Source organism: Pyxicephalus adspersus, unplaced genomic scaffold (genome assembly GCF_032062135.1).
Source record: "Pyxicephalus adspersus unplaced genomic scaffold, UCB_Pads_2.0 Sca155, whole genome shotgun sequence".
NCBI classification, from domain to species: domain Eukaryota; kingdom Metazoa; phylum Chordata; class Amphibia; order Anura; family Pyxicephalidae; genus Pyxicephalus; species Pyxicephalus adspersus.
This window is the reverse complement of record NW_027317162.1, coordinates 10,933-23,430: the sequence shown is the minus strand read 5'-3', so window position 1 is coordinate 23,430 and position 12,498 is coordinate 10,933. Positions and strand designations below refer to the sequence as shown.

The 12,498-nt window shown below is 40.3% G+C and overlaps 1 protein-coding gene across 2 annotated transcripts; it reads right to left on the bottom strand.

Moving 5' to 3' along the window:
* Positions 1-54: 54 nt before the first annotated feature.
* Positions 55-8,302, bottom strand: LOC140344909 (uncharacterized). Of its 2 annotated transcripts, XM_072432098.1 has the most exons (8): positions 8,136-8,302; positions 6,800-6,885; positions 5,904-5,996; positions 5,173-5,298; positions 2,730-2,828; positions 1,808-1,943; positions 1,091-1,202; positions 55-760 (listed from the first exon to the last, which is right to left on the bottom strand). In XM_072432098.1, exons 1-7 carry the CDS (start codon positions 8,289-8,291, stop codon positions 1,092-1,094), a joined length of 807 nt encoding a protein of 268 aa, XP_072288199.1. In that variant the 5' UTR covers positions 8,292-8,302; the 3' UTR covers positions 55-760; position 1,091. The 2 variants fall into 2 exon arrangements, with proteins under 2 accessions (XP_072288199.1, XP_072288200.1); XM_072432099.1 differs by lacking the exon at positions 5,173-5,298.
* Positions 8,303-12,498: the final 4,196 nt, after the last annotated feature.

Below are 12,498 nucleotides of genomic sequence, written 5' to 3'. Positions count from 1 at the left end.
GATTTTTGATCACTTTAACAGTCCCGCATGCAGCACCAAAAAAATATGAGATCACTGCAGGAATTAGTTTGTCTATTGATCAGTCTCTCTCCAAGGTTCTGCATTCACCAGCAAACTCCAGCATATTCTAAAGGTGCTTTCGTTCACATAATGCTGAATATTTTGATTATATTTGATGAAAATTGTTCTCCACGTATTCATAGGGCCTCATCACTCCCTATGATCAGATGTACCCACAGAAGGGACAAAGGCTCATACAACATTTATAAAATGAGCAAAGAAAACAAATGCAGTCATATACTTTACATTAGAAACAATTCTTGTTATGGTAACAATACTTGACCTCCCCAAAAACATGATGGTAAAAATCTATGAAAATTGCTTATTAAATAGTGAAATCACATGTTCCTTTATTGCTAATATTTAATATGTAACAAGACTGACATCATAGGAACAGTTCTATAGAGCATACACATGTATGTACTTGTAATGACAGAGTAGCCCTGTACGTAGACTGTGGTCCTTGGAACGGGATACCACATAGGGAAGTCCATTGATCACAGTGTGGATTGGCCTGTACAACTGACCATACATAAACCATTCGCTGCAATGCATGGAGTGGTCACTTTGTAGTGTGCTACACTCTGTGTATACAAATATGAGGTTGTCTGCTTAGGAAAGCACACACATGACAGGATGGAGCAGAATGGGCCCGCCAGTTCTGGTGAGAGGTTTCAGCCCTGTGCCAATGGAGTGATATCTGGAAAATAAGAAAAGTGTTTATAGATATTGGTGATCAATAACATCTGCTTCATCAATGACATAAATAAATGCAGCTCTGTATTCATGATTGCATTACAAAATGTATCATTTTTTTAATGCTTTGTAAGTAAATTTGTTTTTACAGCTGGCATGAACATGGAAATTTTCAGCAAATTTCAACCACTTTCCATCCACTGGAAAATCGTAAATGCAATTGCAACTTATATAATAGAATGAATGTGGGCTATAAGTATCTGATGAAAGGAGGGATTTGCTGTATTCAATTCCAGATTATTTTTTAGGTTTAGTTTGGGCACATATAACATACCTTATGTGTTCCTTTCCTCCTCAAGGTGGCGCTCTTCCCATGAAGCCCTACAGTTGCAGCCCTCTACATGAAAGACACCGGCTTTCTTATTCCGAACCACCACCAGGTCCACCTACAAGCAGTAAATCACAGCAGGTAAATTTTAATTCATTGCCAGATTCTACAGATATGTAAAGGGATTTTATGTTATATGTGGTGTCCAGTGGGAAGTCACTTCCTGGCTTTGTATTTAGCCCACCAATGGGATCTCTTATAGGTGCTGGCTCTGTTTCTTTCTTTGAAGGTCTGGGTGCTGCTTCCTATGGTGGAGTTTTCCTGCTCCTCCAGTGTCAATCTCTATACTTATAGGAAGTATATAGCTTATGAAAATATTCTATTTAAGAAGAGGCAATGGGCTGGCACTTAGGGGCTGGTAATGCAAATAATAAACTGCCATAATGAGTGTGGGGATGTATTTGCTATATTTGCATGTGGACCACGCTAGATGATGCTGAGCCTCCATGAATAAAAAAACAAATATAAATGAAAAGAGTGGACCAGGGCCATTAAAGCCAAGAGGGGCTAGATGATCCCGAACTCCCCCCAGGTCCAGCAAGCTCTATCAGGCTTGCGTCAGCTTCTAAAGCTCATGTTGTGTAATGTAATCAGAAAAGAGAGGACCCGGTACAACTGTGCAAGACTGAAGGTAAAAAAGGTCTAACAGGTCAAATGGATTACCTCTTCCTTTGTAAAGCGATCCAGCATCTGAAAAAAGAATTCTTTATTTGCAGGTTGAAATCCATTGATATCGATAATGTGATCTCCATGGTGAAACACACAGCCGATGTCCACAGGGCCCTTCCACTTGCTAACACTGTTAAAAGAGAAATAGAAAATTTTAGATGAAGACACACACATATCAATCTGTAGCTGTCTCCCTTTATGTCAGTGTTTTTCAACCTTTTTGTATGGGGAAACCATTGAAATAACTTTCAGGTTTTCAGGGAAACTCGGATATAATTATTCCATAGATCACAGTATATTAATGTGGTGGTCAGTGGGGTCAATGTCTCTTACATTCCTGTCCAGTTGGAAGAATGTGTCTCCTATAGATAGCCAAAAAGATCATTGGTGCCACTTAAACTGACCTGAAACTGTCTAACACAACTATTGCAGAAACCCTGGTTGAGAAACACTGATCTATATACATATACATAGGGTTGGACTGGTATATGGCCCACCAGAGGAACTGCGAAGGAGGGCCCACCAAAACATATAGAGATCTAGAGGCCCACCAAATGACCAGGTTCCTGTCCCATAACCCCCATATGGCTCAAAACCACCAGAGGTTCTCCAGTGGGCCAGTCCGACCCTGTATATATGTAACTTAGCTTCGGCAACAGATAACTTGTCACATAGAGCCTGATTTTAAAAAGCTCTCTAAGACTAGAGAAGATAACCTATCATGGGTGAACCTAGCAAACCTTAAATGGATCTAATCCAGGATTGAATACATTTGCTAATAGCAAATTATAGTAGGAAATCCATTCCAGGTTTGCTGGATCAACTAAGTTCACCCATGATAGTCTATGTTCTCCGGTCCTGGAGAGCTTTATTAAATCAGGTTCATAGTCTCTAATTCTAGGGTTGCCAATCTTACCACAAGCGTTCTCCGACCTCCTGAAGGTCCAGATGTTTTTTTAGGTGAGCAGTTGGTACAGTAAGATTTTTCTTCACATAATCTGAAGAATCTTGTTCACTAAAAAAAGAAAAAAAAAACAGATTTAAAAATTGTGTCTGCTCATCTCTCAACCCCAAATTCTGCTATCCTACCTATGAATAAAATACAACATCTGTAAAGATGAATATTCTGTACTCTGCTGAACTTTGGTAATATTTTCTGATTTTTAAAGGTTTCAAACTCAGGAATTAATTGATTCTCCCTGCTGATGTTGAGGTCGGTGTTCCTAGTAGACAGTGGGAAGGGCCGTTCCTAAATATGGAATATTGGTCAATTAGGGGCCTTGCTCAGTAGTAAGGGGATAGACATATGGGGTAACCTTGTGGAAAGTAGGTAAAGAATCAGCAAGGGCTTGGAGGTTGTGTATGGCCTAGCTAGGACTGTGCCCCCCCCATCTGTCCTGTAATGGAACCTTCATGAGATGTTCTACAAGAAATGAGCAACAAGGTGGCAACCACTAAGGAGCAACATCAAGGATGAAAACCACTTAGACCTATGGCTTTATCACCAGGTAGTGGAGCCAGAAAGCATGGACACCAATTTTTTATTCAGTACAATAAATCAAAGAACTACAATTAGTACATTTTCATTTGCAAAATAAAAAGTTCAAAGCATTGCAGAGTAGGGCAAAAAATGGCTCCCAGGTCATTTCGCCAAGTAATGACCTGCTTCTTCAGCGAAAGGTGCAAAGAAAAGTTTCAACAACCGTAGTGTTTTGCTGCAAAAAGTAATAATGGTAACTTCTCATCAAATGTTACACATACACTGCTGAATCTCATCCCAAGGGCAGGCAAACGCTCAACTCATCACACCAAGATAAAGTAGGAAGCCATTCATCAAATGAGCAATCAAATTCTTAATGTTTTGATTTTAATGCTTCAAACTCACCACAAAATGGCCTACTTTCTGGCTATACCACCTGCTGATTAAGCTATGGGTCTAATTAGTCTCCTACTTTCAATGTTTCAATAGTACTGCCCGGGCCTTTTGATGGTTTATGGGTGATCTTTTTGTATATGAAAACTTCAAGAATGAAACTTCCAAAAAAGTGTCTGGTGAGGGTTGGAAATTGGTTGTTCTGTTACATCAGAAGAATGACACAAGACTTATAGACAAGCTGAGAGGTGGCTCTGCTGGGACATTGCATGGAGGACCCTCAGCTCATTGAAGAAGGCGAATTGCCAAGGCTGAGATGTTTGGTGAAGAGTGTCTGGTCAGGGCCGTGGGTGGCCGTTCTGGGAAATGCAGAGAGGACTCATGGCTTATTGCCTAGGTTAGGACTCCTGCAGAAGAATATCTATTGAGGATGAGAAGTGACACTCCTAGCTCATTGAAGCAGGGACATTTCTATGGTTGACATGTTTGCTGAAGAATATCTGGTGAGGGCAATGAGGTGGCTGTTCTGGGACATTGCAGGCAGAATGCCTGGCTTATTGCCTAGGTTAAGACTCCTGAAGAAGAGTATCCATTAAGGGTGACACTTGCAGGAAAGACTCCCAGCTGGCTGAAGCGGGAAAAATGCCAAGGTTGAGATATTTGTGGAAGAGTGTCTGGTGAGAGCTGAGAGGTGACCACTCTTTAACGCTGAAAGAAGAAGAGAATTACTTAGGCTGAGACTTCTATTAAAGAGTATCTGGTGAGGGCTGGCTGTTCTAAGACATTGAAGAAAGGACTCCCAGCTCATTGAAGAAGGAGAATTACCAAGGTTGAGATGTTTGGTGAAGAGTGTCTGGTGTGGGTTATGAGGTGGCTCTTCTAGGACATAGCAGGGAGGACTCCTGGCTTATTGCCTAGGTTAAGACCCCTAGAAGAATATCCATTAAGGATGAGACATGACACTCAAAGCTCATTGAAGCAAGGGCATTTCCATGGTTGAGATGTTTGCTGAAGAGTGCCTGGTAAGGGCTGAGAGATGACCACTCTAACGTTGAAGGAAGAGGAGAATTGCCTAGCCTGGGACTTCTATTTAAGTGTCTAGTAAAAAACTGCAAGAAGGACTGCTCTAAAGGTACCTGATGTTCCTTTTGGAAATTCTGGAAACTTTCTTGCTTTAGCATGGACTATGATCACAAAGGTTATCTACAGTGGCTGTTCTTGTTATGGTACTTGTAGAGTTGCCAGACTGCTACCAGTGGGTCAACAACTGTAATCAAGAAGTTAGACTGGCAACCAACTACCTTATTCCCACCATGCCAAGAACCAGCCCTGGAGATTTAGATAAAACCAGGATATCTGGTGTTGGGACATTTGGAGATGTCTTCTTCACCATGTAGTGTGGAGAAGTTCTCTACACACATTATCTATAAGCGGCGCTGCCCATTTTCTAGCACAAAAGTTTGCCATTTCTAGTGAATTTACTTACTACATCATTTTCAGAATGTAAGCTTTTTTCAGATGGCTTCCCTTTGATGTATGGAGCCTTTGTAGACCTGTCATTCTGAAATTCCTGGGTGGTAATGGTGGAGAGGAGTCATTTTGGTCTTGGGCACTGTAAAGGAAATGTGAATTAGTTACATTTCCAGGAGCTGGTGATGATATTTTATGCTTCATGGGGCTTTTAGAAAAAATAACATAAAATGGTCAGGGAGGTATAAAAGAGTGGCATGATATGGTGCTCATGGTTGGGTAACTGGGTTCTGTATGTTGGTGCCAAAATAATTTCTTGACCAGTTTTATTTGGTTGTCTAATTTGTGTACCAAATCCCACTTCCAAAATGTTTTTTCCATCTGACCATATCACCTTGCCCTACCATCTTATTGTGCTCTACTAACCTACCATCTCACTATTCCATGTTGCCCTACCAACCTACCATAGCACACTGCCCTACAGTCATACCATTCCATACTGCCTTCTTACCATACCATACTGCCCTACCATCTCACCATACCATACTGCCCTACCATCTCACCTCACCATACTGTCCTACCATCTCACCATACCATAATGCCCTACCATCTTACCATACCACCCTGGCCTGCCATCTCACCTTACCACACTGCCCTATCATCTTACCATACTATCCTAGCTTACCACACTACCCTACCATCTCACCATATGACATTGCCCCACCATCCCACATTGCCCATTCTTACCTTGAGTGATCCATGGATTCCTGTTCATCGAGAGGGTTCTGCGATAGGCCTGCCGGTTCCATACTACTTTTTTCTGAATCGAATGAGTTTTGTCTGTCCAGGAAGAAGGAGATTTTTATTAGACTTATACCATTCATGATAACTTCTTATAGATTCTAAAATCACAAATTCTTCTTTTCTTCCATTCAAATGAATAAACATTAGTTCATATACACAATTCTGTGACCACAGCAGACATCACATGGGAGCGGGGGAACTATCCACTGGACAAATCAGAGAAGAAAAGTCCAGAAAAAGTTTTGAAATGAATATCATGTGAGAATCGTGAGAGCTGCTATTGCAATTCTCCTTTTGAGAATGCTAACTGCCTGGCTGTCACGTTTAAGACTTGATTGCTTTATATTGCTGACGTGGATCTAGTATAGAAATCATGACACTTTTCTGACACAGCATACCTGTTCTGGGTCTCTGATTAAAGGGCAGCTGACATACGGTATATACTCAAGAAAGTGTCATGGATCCTAATCACCTCTCCAGATATATGGATGACCACTGGAGGGCGTCGTGCCAGATCTGTGATTCATTTCTATGATCTAAATATTAGGCATCGGGAAATATATACCAGGAAGTTTATGTTTAAAAATTGACATTGCAAAAAAAAAAAATCTTAAGGCTCACTTAAAATACAATATGGTTCCCAGTGTTCTCATCAGACCCATTTACCTGGGTGCCCCACCCAGCACTTTTCAGTCATTACCGGGTGTTTTTGCTGCTACAGGGGCCGCCGCCTGCCTACAGCTTCTTCCCACCCAGCCTAAAAACTTTCTGGGGAGAATACTGGTTTCTATTTAAATTATTATTTTTCTACTACATATATATTACAAAGTCATTCTTACAGCGACCGCATTGGCTGATACACATGTTCATCCGGGGAATCAACGTCACAGTCGTCATCGTCTTCAGAAAACTGCACCGATAACTTCTACAGAAATCAAAAAGATAATATTAAAAGTGAACTCATCATGTAGTGCCGCCATGACAGTCAGGATGTGACGGTTCGTTGTCACACCAATAAACCCAAGGTAAGACAAGTTAAGGGAAATTTCCCTTCTAGTGATCTGCGATCCGTCTCTTGGTGGCCACACAATTGTGATAGAACCATGTACAACCAATCATTTTACACATAAGAGGAGGAGACTTGATTTTTCTGTTAAGTATCACTTACAGGTCTTGTCCCTCCCATAATCTGTGAATGGACAGGGAAAGAAGAAGCAGCAGACAGACAGACAGAGCTTATTTCTCTGTCAGTCAATACAGAAATAAATTATATGTGGATTTCATATCAACTTGGAGTCTTTATTTCTAGAGAATCATCAGGGAAGATCTATCTTAGGTAATTATAATCATTCTGCCAAAAATAAAAACTGTACCCCACACCCGCAAAGAAAAGGTGTCCCCTGGGTATGGCCATGCGCCAATAATAATAATATGTTTTATTAATACTATTATTGATATTATTATTATTATTGTTATTAATAATAAAAAACAAGATAGCACCTACATATTAAGCAGTGCTGTGCATTAAATAGGGGTTGCAGACTGATACAGACAGTGACACAGGAGGAGGAGAGGACCCTACCCAGAAGAGCTTACAATCTAGGATGAGGGGGAAGTATCACACAATAGGAGGGGGATATGGAATGGTGGGAAGTGTAAGTAGTGAGGGTTTAGGAGACAGAAGACGGGTAGGTGAGGTTGAAGCGTTGGGTTTTGAGGGCTTTTTTAAATGAGCAGAAAGTGAGAGCAAGCCGAATAAGACGAAGAAGACCATTCCAGAGAGTCGGGGCAGCTCTAGAAAAGTCTTGGAGCCATGCGTGACGAGGTTGAGTGAGGAAGCTATTGGAGAGTGGCTGGGGGGGAGGGTGTTCAAGTAGTTTGGTGGTCTCTGGGGACAGGTAGGGGCAGATTTTGGAGATGTTGCACAGGTGAAAGTCACAGGACCTGGAAATGTTCTGAATATGAGGGAGAGAGGAGAGGGCAGAATCAATGGTGACACCGAGACAATGTGCCTGTCCATATTGGATTATTGGAGCCGACAAGTCCCCAGTGCCCACCATCATGCTTGTATTATTGATTTCTTTGCTTTGGCATTTTATACAAATTTCAGTTTATGACGGCAGAACCTTCTTATATAAAACCCAATCTATACAACAAACACCACCGCTGACTTACCCTAGGAACTGGCCTGGGTATATCATAGATGGACTCCGAGTCGCTGTCGTACGCCGTATCTTCGCTCAGACTGCGGCTGTCTGTCTTCTGTAAAAAGATAAAAAAAGGCTCAAAATACCCGTCAGCGGCATCATGATAAATAGCATAATACACCATAGGGTCCAAGATTTGTGGATCCCAGACCTATCACAACCATGGTAAGTTTATAGCCCATGAGGATTCATTTAGCCCCACACCAAAGCCCATGTCACCTAAATTGCTGTGTGTGTGTGTGTGCTACCCTTCTTCAGTCAATTAATATCCTCACTACTTCCCACCATTTCATATTCCCTCCTATTGTGTGATACCTCCCCATCTGCTAGATTGTAAGCTCTTCGGGGCAGGGTCCTCTCCTCCTTTGCAACCCCTATTTAATGTACAGCGCTGCATTTATTATTAATAATAAATTGCTTTAGGTCGGTGTTGGGGTTCACACAACATCTGATTGAGCCAGCAAAGAATTGAATGGATACATTGTAGCAAAGTTAAACATTAGAACATGTATATAATGAAGGAAGGATCAATGGAACTAATCCAAAAATGAAATGCAAGGGTGATGTCCCTTCTGTAAAAAAGAACCCCCCTGCCTGGCTTGTCTGTCAGCAATTAATAAATCCCTGTGTGCAGGAGTCATTTCCACCCGACCAATCAAGATGGCAGAAGATCCTGAACCCAGAAGAAGTTGGCAGTGCCCACGATGGAGCGAGGACAGGTGAGTGTGATTTAAACAATTCTGAACATGCTGGTAAGTTTATTTTTGCAATAAATGACCTACTTTTTATTACAGAGTATTTATATAGCGCCAACTTATTATGCAGTCCTGCCTTACCTGCCAACAGGAGGGCAGAGAAAGAACAGCTTTGGGATGTACAGCATGGAGAAGGCATGTGGTAGGGAAAATTGAATATTATTACTTCTTCCTATCACTGGATATGAGTATACTCATTCCTTGTAGACAGCTTTCAGACATGCTGTTTCTCAATGAAACCCCATATAAAAGAAAAGAAATACAACCTCAAAAAGTAGGATGTGGAAGAGATGGGGGCTTGGTCATTGCTGACTCATCATTTGTGCATGCGCTTCAGCATGAGCTATTGAGGTCTCTAAACAACAGTAAATAAAAAAGTAGGAAACAAAAATATTATTTTTATTTTCACCTGCTGACTATGCAAATTATTTCTCAATAATATTAAAATGTTTACACCATACATTCCCTTTTACCGGAATGAAATCCTTTAGATGATAGCAGGGACGGGGAATGAGCAGACCTTTAATAACAGTGTGCAGCAAAACCAGGTCAGCGACTTTCACAATTAGTTCCAGAATAATCAGCAGGGATAATTAGGCCATGATTTAGGTATAAATAGTGTAATTGATAGGCTATAAATTAAATGATGAAATGAATGGAACCCATTATGTCTTGTTTGTGCCGTCTCTGTTTAACTGCAGAGAAGAAACCACAAATATTACAGTAAATATGTCTACACAAAATAAAATATAAATCTTCAGTATCTGTTAACAATGAAACCTTATGTTATTATTATTACTCCTACCATGGACAATTTATCACAATCAGCAAAATCATAGGAATGTTCAAATCTGAAAGAGCAACGTCACAACCAAAAGAAGGGGAAAACAGACCAACACAATGCATGGGAACTTCACATTTAGGGTTCAATGGCCAAAAAAAACACTTTATATCATCAAAACACAAGGAATGGCTCCCACCATACAATCCGGATCTCAATCAGTTTTATGGTGAAAATTGACAAAATGATCCATGAAAAGCTCCATCCTGCAAGGCTGATGTGTCAACTGCTATACAAGAAAATTAAAATGCAATTGATGAAGAATATTGGTTATCATTAGTGAATTCCATGCCTCGAAAAATTCCAACCATCATAAAAGCCACAGACGATGCAACAAAGTACTAAGTAGAACTTTTCAGGGTAATTCCTTAATCTCTCCACGTTGTTGAAAGATTTTATGATTTTCTCTGCATGATCCATACAAAACTTGTGCCATTCATTACAACATTGTCATTTCATTTCTGGAGGAAAGTTTTACAATTCTGGAATGTTCGGCTGTAACATAAAAAAGTTTGGTGTTCTATCTGGGATTTGTTGCTTGCGGTGAAGTAAAACTTTAAATGAACATCCGCTAAGAACTGATGATTTAATTTTTTGGCCAGGGGGTGTACACGGTTCTCTCCTCACTGCTGTCATGGGGTGATACAATCTAATATCCTCATTTATCACAATTTAAAATGAATTATCTTTTAATGACTTCTAATTTATTTATGCAGTTATTATGCACTAAGGCAATGAATTCTGCAGGCAGGAGAAGCATTTCCTCAGTCTCCTTCCCTGGTGAGTGGATTGGAACTTTGTAGCTAGAGTTGCTTAACTATTTCAGATTTGGACCAAATGTTAAAAGAATTGGATGGCCAACACCAATCCAAATTTTAGTATTATTTTTGGTGGTTGGGATTCCAAAAATGCTTCTGCGACAAGGGAACAAAGGCTGCGCTAAAGGATGTGCTGCTTTATCTGAGTTTATGATTGCCTGTTCCTCAATTCTAGACCCCTCCAGTAATGGTGACCCCACAATTCTATCTATATAGAAGAATCAGGACCTCCTTCCCCCTGCTGGTGACCCCTCTAGTGATGGTGACCCCACAATTCGAATAAAGGACGCACCCAATTTTAAAGGAGGAAAATCTAGAAAAAAAAGATTCTGAAAGATTATTCCCTTTCTGATCACTCTGTGTCATTCAAATTCCCCTTCTGATCACTCTGTGCTTTTTTTCCATTGTACGGCAGTTAGGGCAGGGAGCGCTGTGCCGGCTTCTTTTGCTCTGCACTGCAGCCAGGAGGAGACACGTGGCAGCCAGCGAGGAGAGGAGACACACGCAGGATCGGGTGAGTATATTATTTTAAATATTTTATAACACATTTGTCGTATAAGACGTGCCAACTTTTCCCCCCCAGTTTTGGAGAAGAAAAATTGCGTCTTATACTGCAAAAAATACGGTACACATGTACATTGTAAGTTCACAGAAAATTTCACATAACACAAGTTTCTGAAAGCTCTATGCATATTTTTCCCCAAATACTCAATGTTTAAGAAAGAAGAGAATTGGTATTCTACTTTACTTAAAGCATACCTAAACTAAACTTTTGCCGTACATAAGAGAGACAACCCTTTTATATAAGGTAAAAATTACTTTCTTTTTTTGTGAGGCAGGTTTAAAAATAAAAGGAGAAAGACAGAATGGGAGTGCAGAGCCTCGCAGGATACATATGAATGGATTTCTTAAGTCATTTGCTGTTTGTTAGCAAAGTGTTTTCAATCCTGGGCCAGATACATTCCAGGTTTGCTGGATCACCTAGCTTCACTGATGAAAGGGTATTCTCTCCAGCCTTGGAGAACTTTAATAAATCAGGCCCATGGTCTGAGAAGACATGTGCACTTCATGAATTCTTGTCTCCCTTGCTGAATGCTTGTTCTTAATTGCTGCAATACTTAATGCAAAGATAGCCAAGCAACTGGCATTTTTACATACAATTCTCTGCATGACAATCACAGCCTATGGATTTCTCACTACGGGTTCTTTGAAGGATTACAAAACGGCACAATACAAAAATGTTTTTACACTTCTGTGTCAGGTTTGTACAGAATATTACAATTAATGATTGCCTAGTGCTGTGTAATTTATTGCTTTAATGTTAAGATTGTAAGCTCTTTGGGAGAGGGTCCCCCTCCTCCTGTGTTACTGTCTGTATCGGTCTGTCATTTGCAACCCCCATTCAATGTACAGCGCTGCGTAATATGTTGGCGCTAAATAAATCGGGTTTATTAATATAAAACTTTCAGAGAACCCCGTCTATAATTATTATATCATCAGCTCACAGTATATTAGTGTGGTGATCAGTTGGAAGTTTTCCTCTTACATTACTGCCCATTTGGGAAGAATGTCACCCTTACACCAAAAACATCATTGGTGTCAGTTAAACTTACCTGAGAGATACAAATTGCTTGTTGTTCATGGAACCCTTAGCAACCTCTGAAGGAATCCTGGCTGAGAAACAATTTTAGAATGTATTTATGTTGTATGTATTCATGTGGTCCCCAGACTAGTATTATTTCCTGACTTGTGAGGAAGTAGAAAGTCCTCCTTAGCATTGCCACTCTGTCAAGTTGACTAAGTATTAGAAGTATACCATTTTTATGCATTATTGAATAGATTAAACAGTAGAACACCATCATTTACATTTTACACAATTCTTTATTACATATTAGATTAAACAGTAGAACACCATCA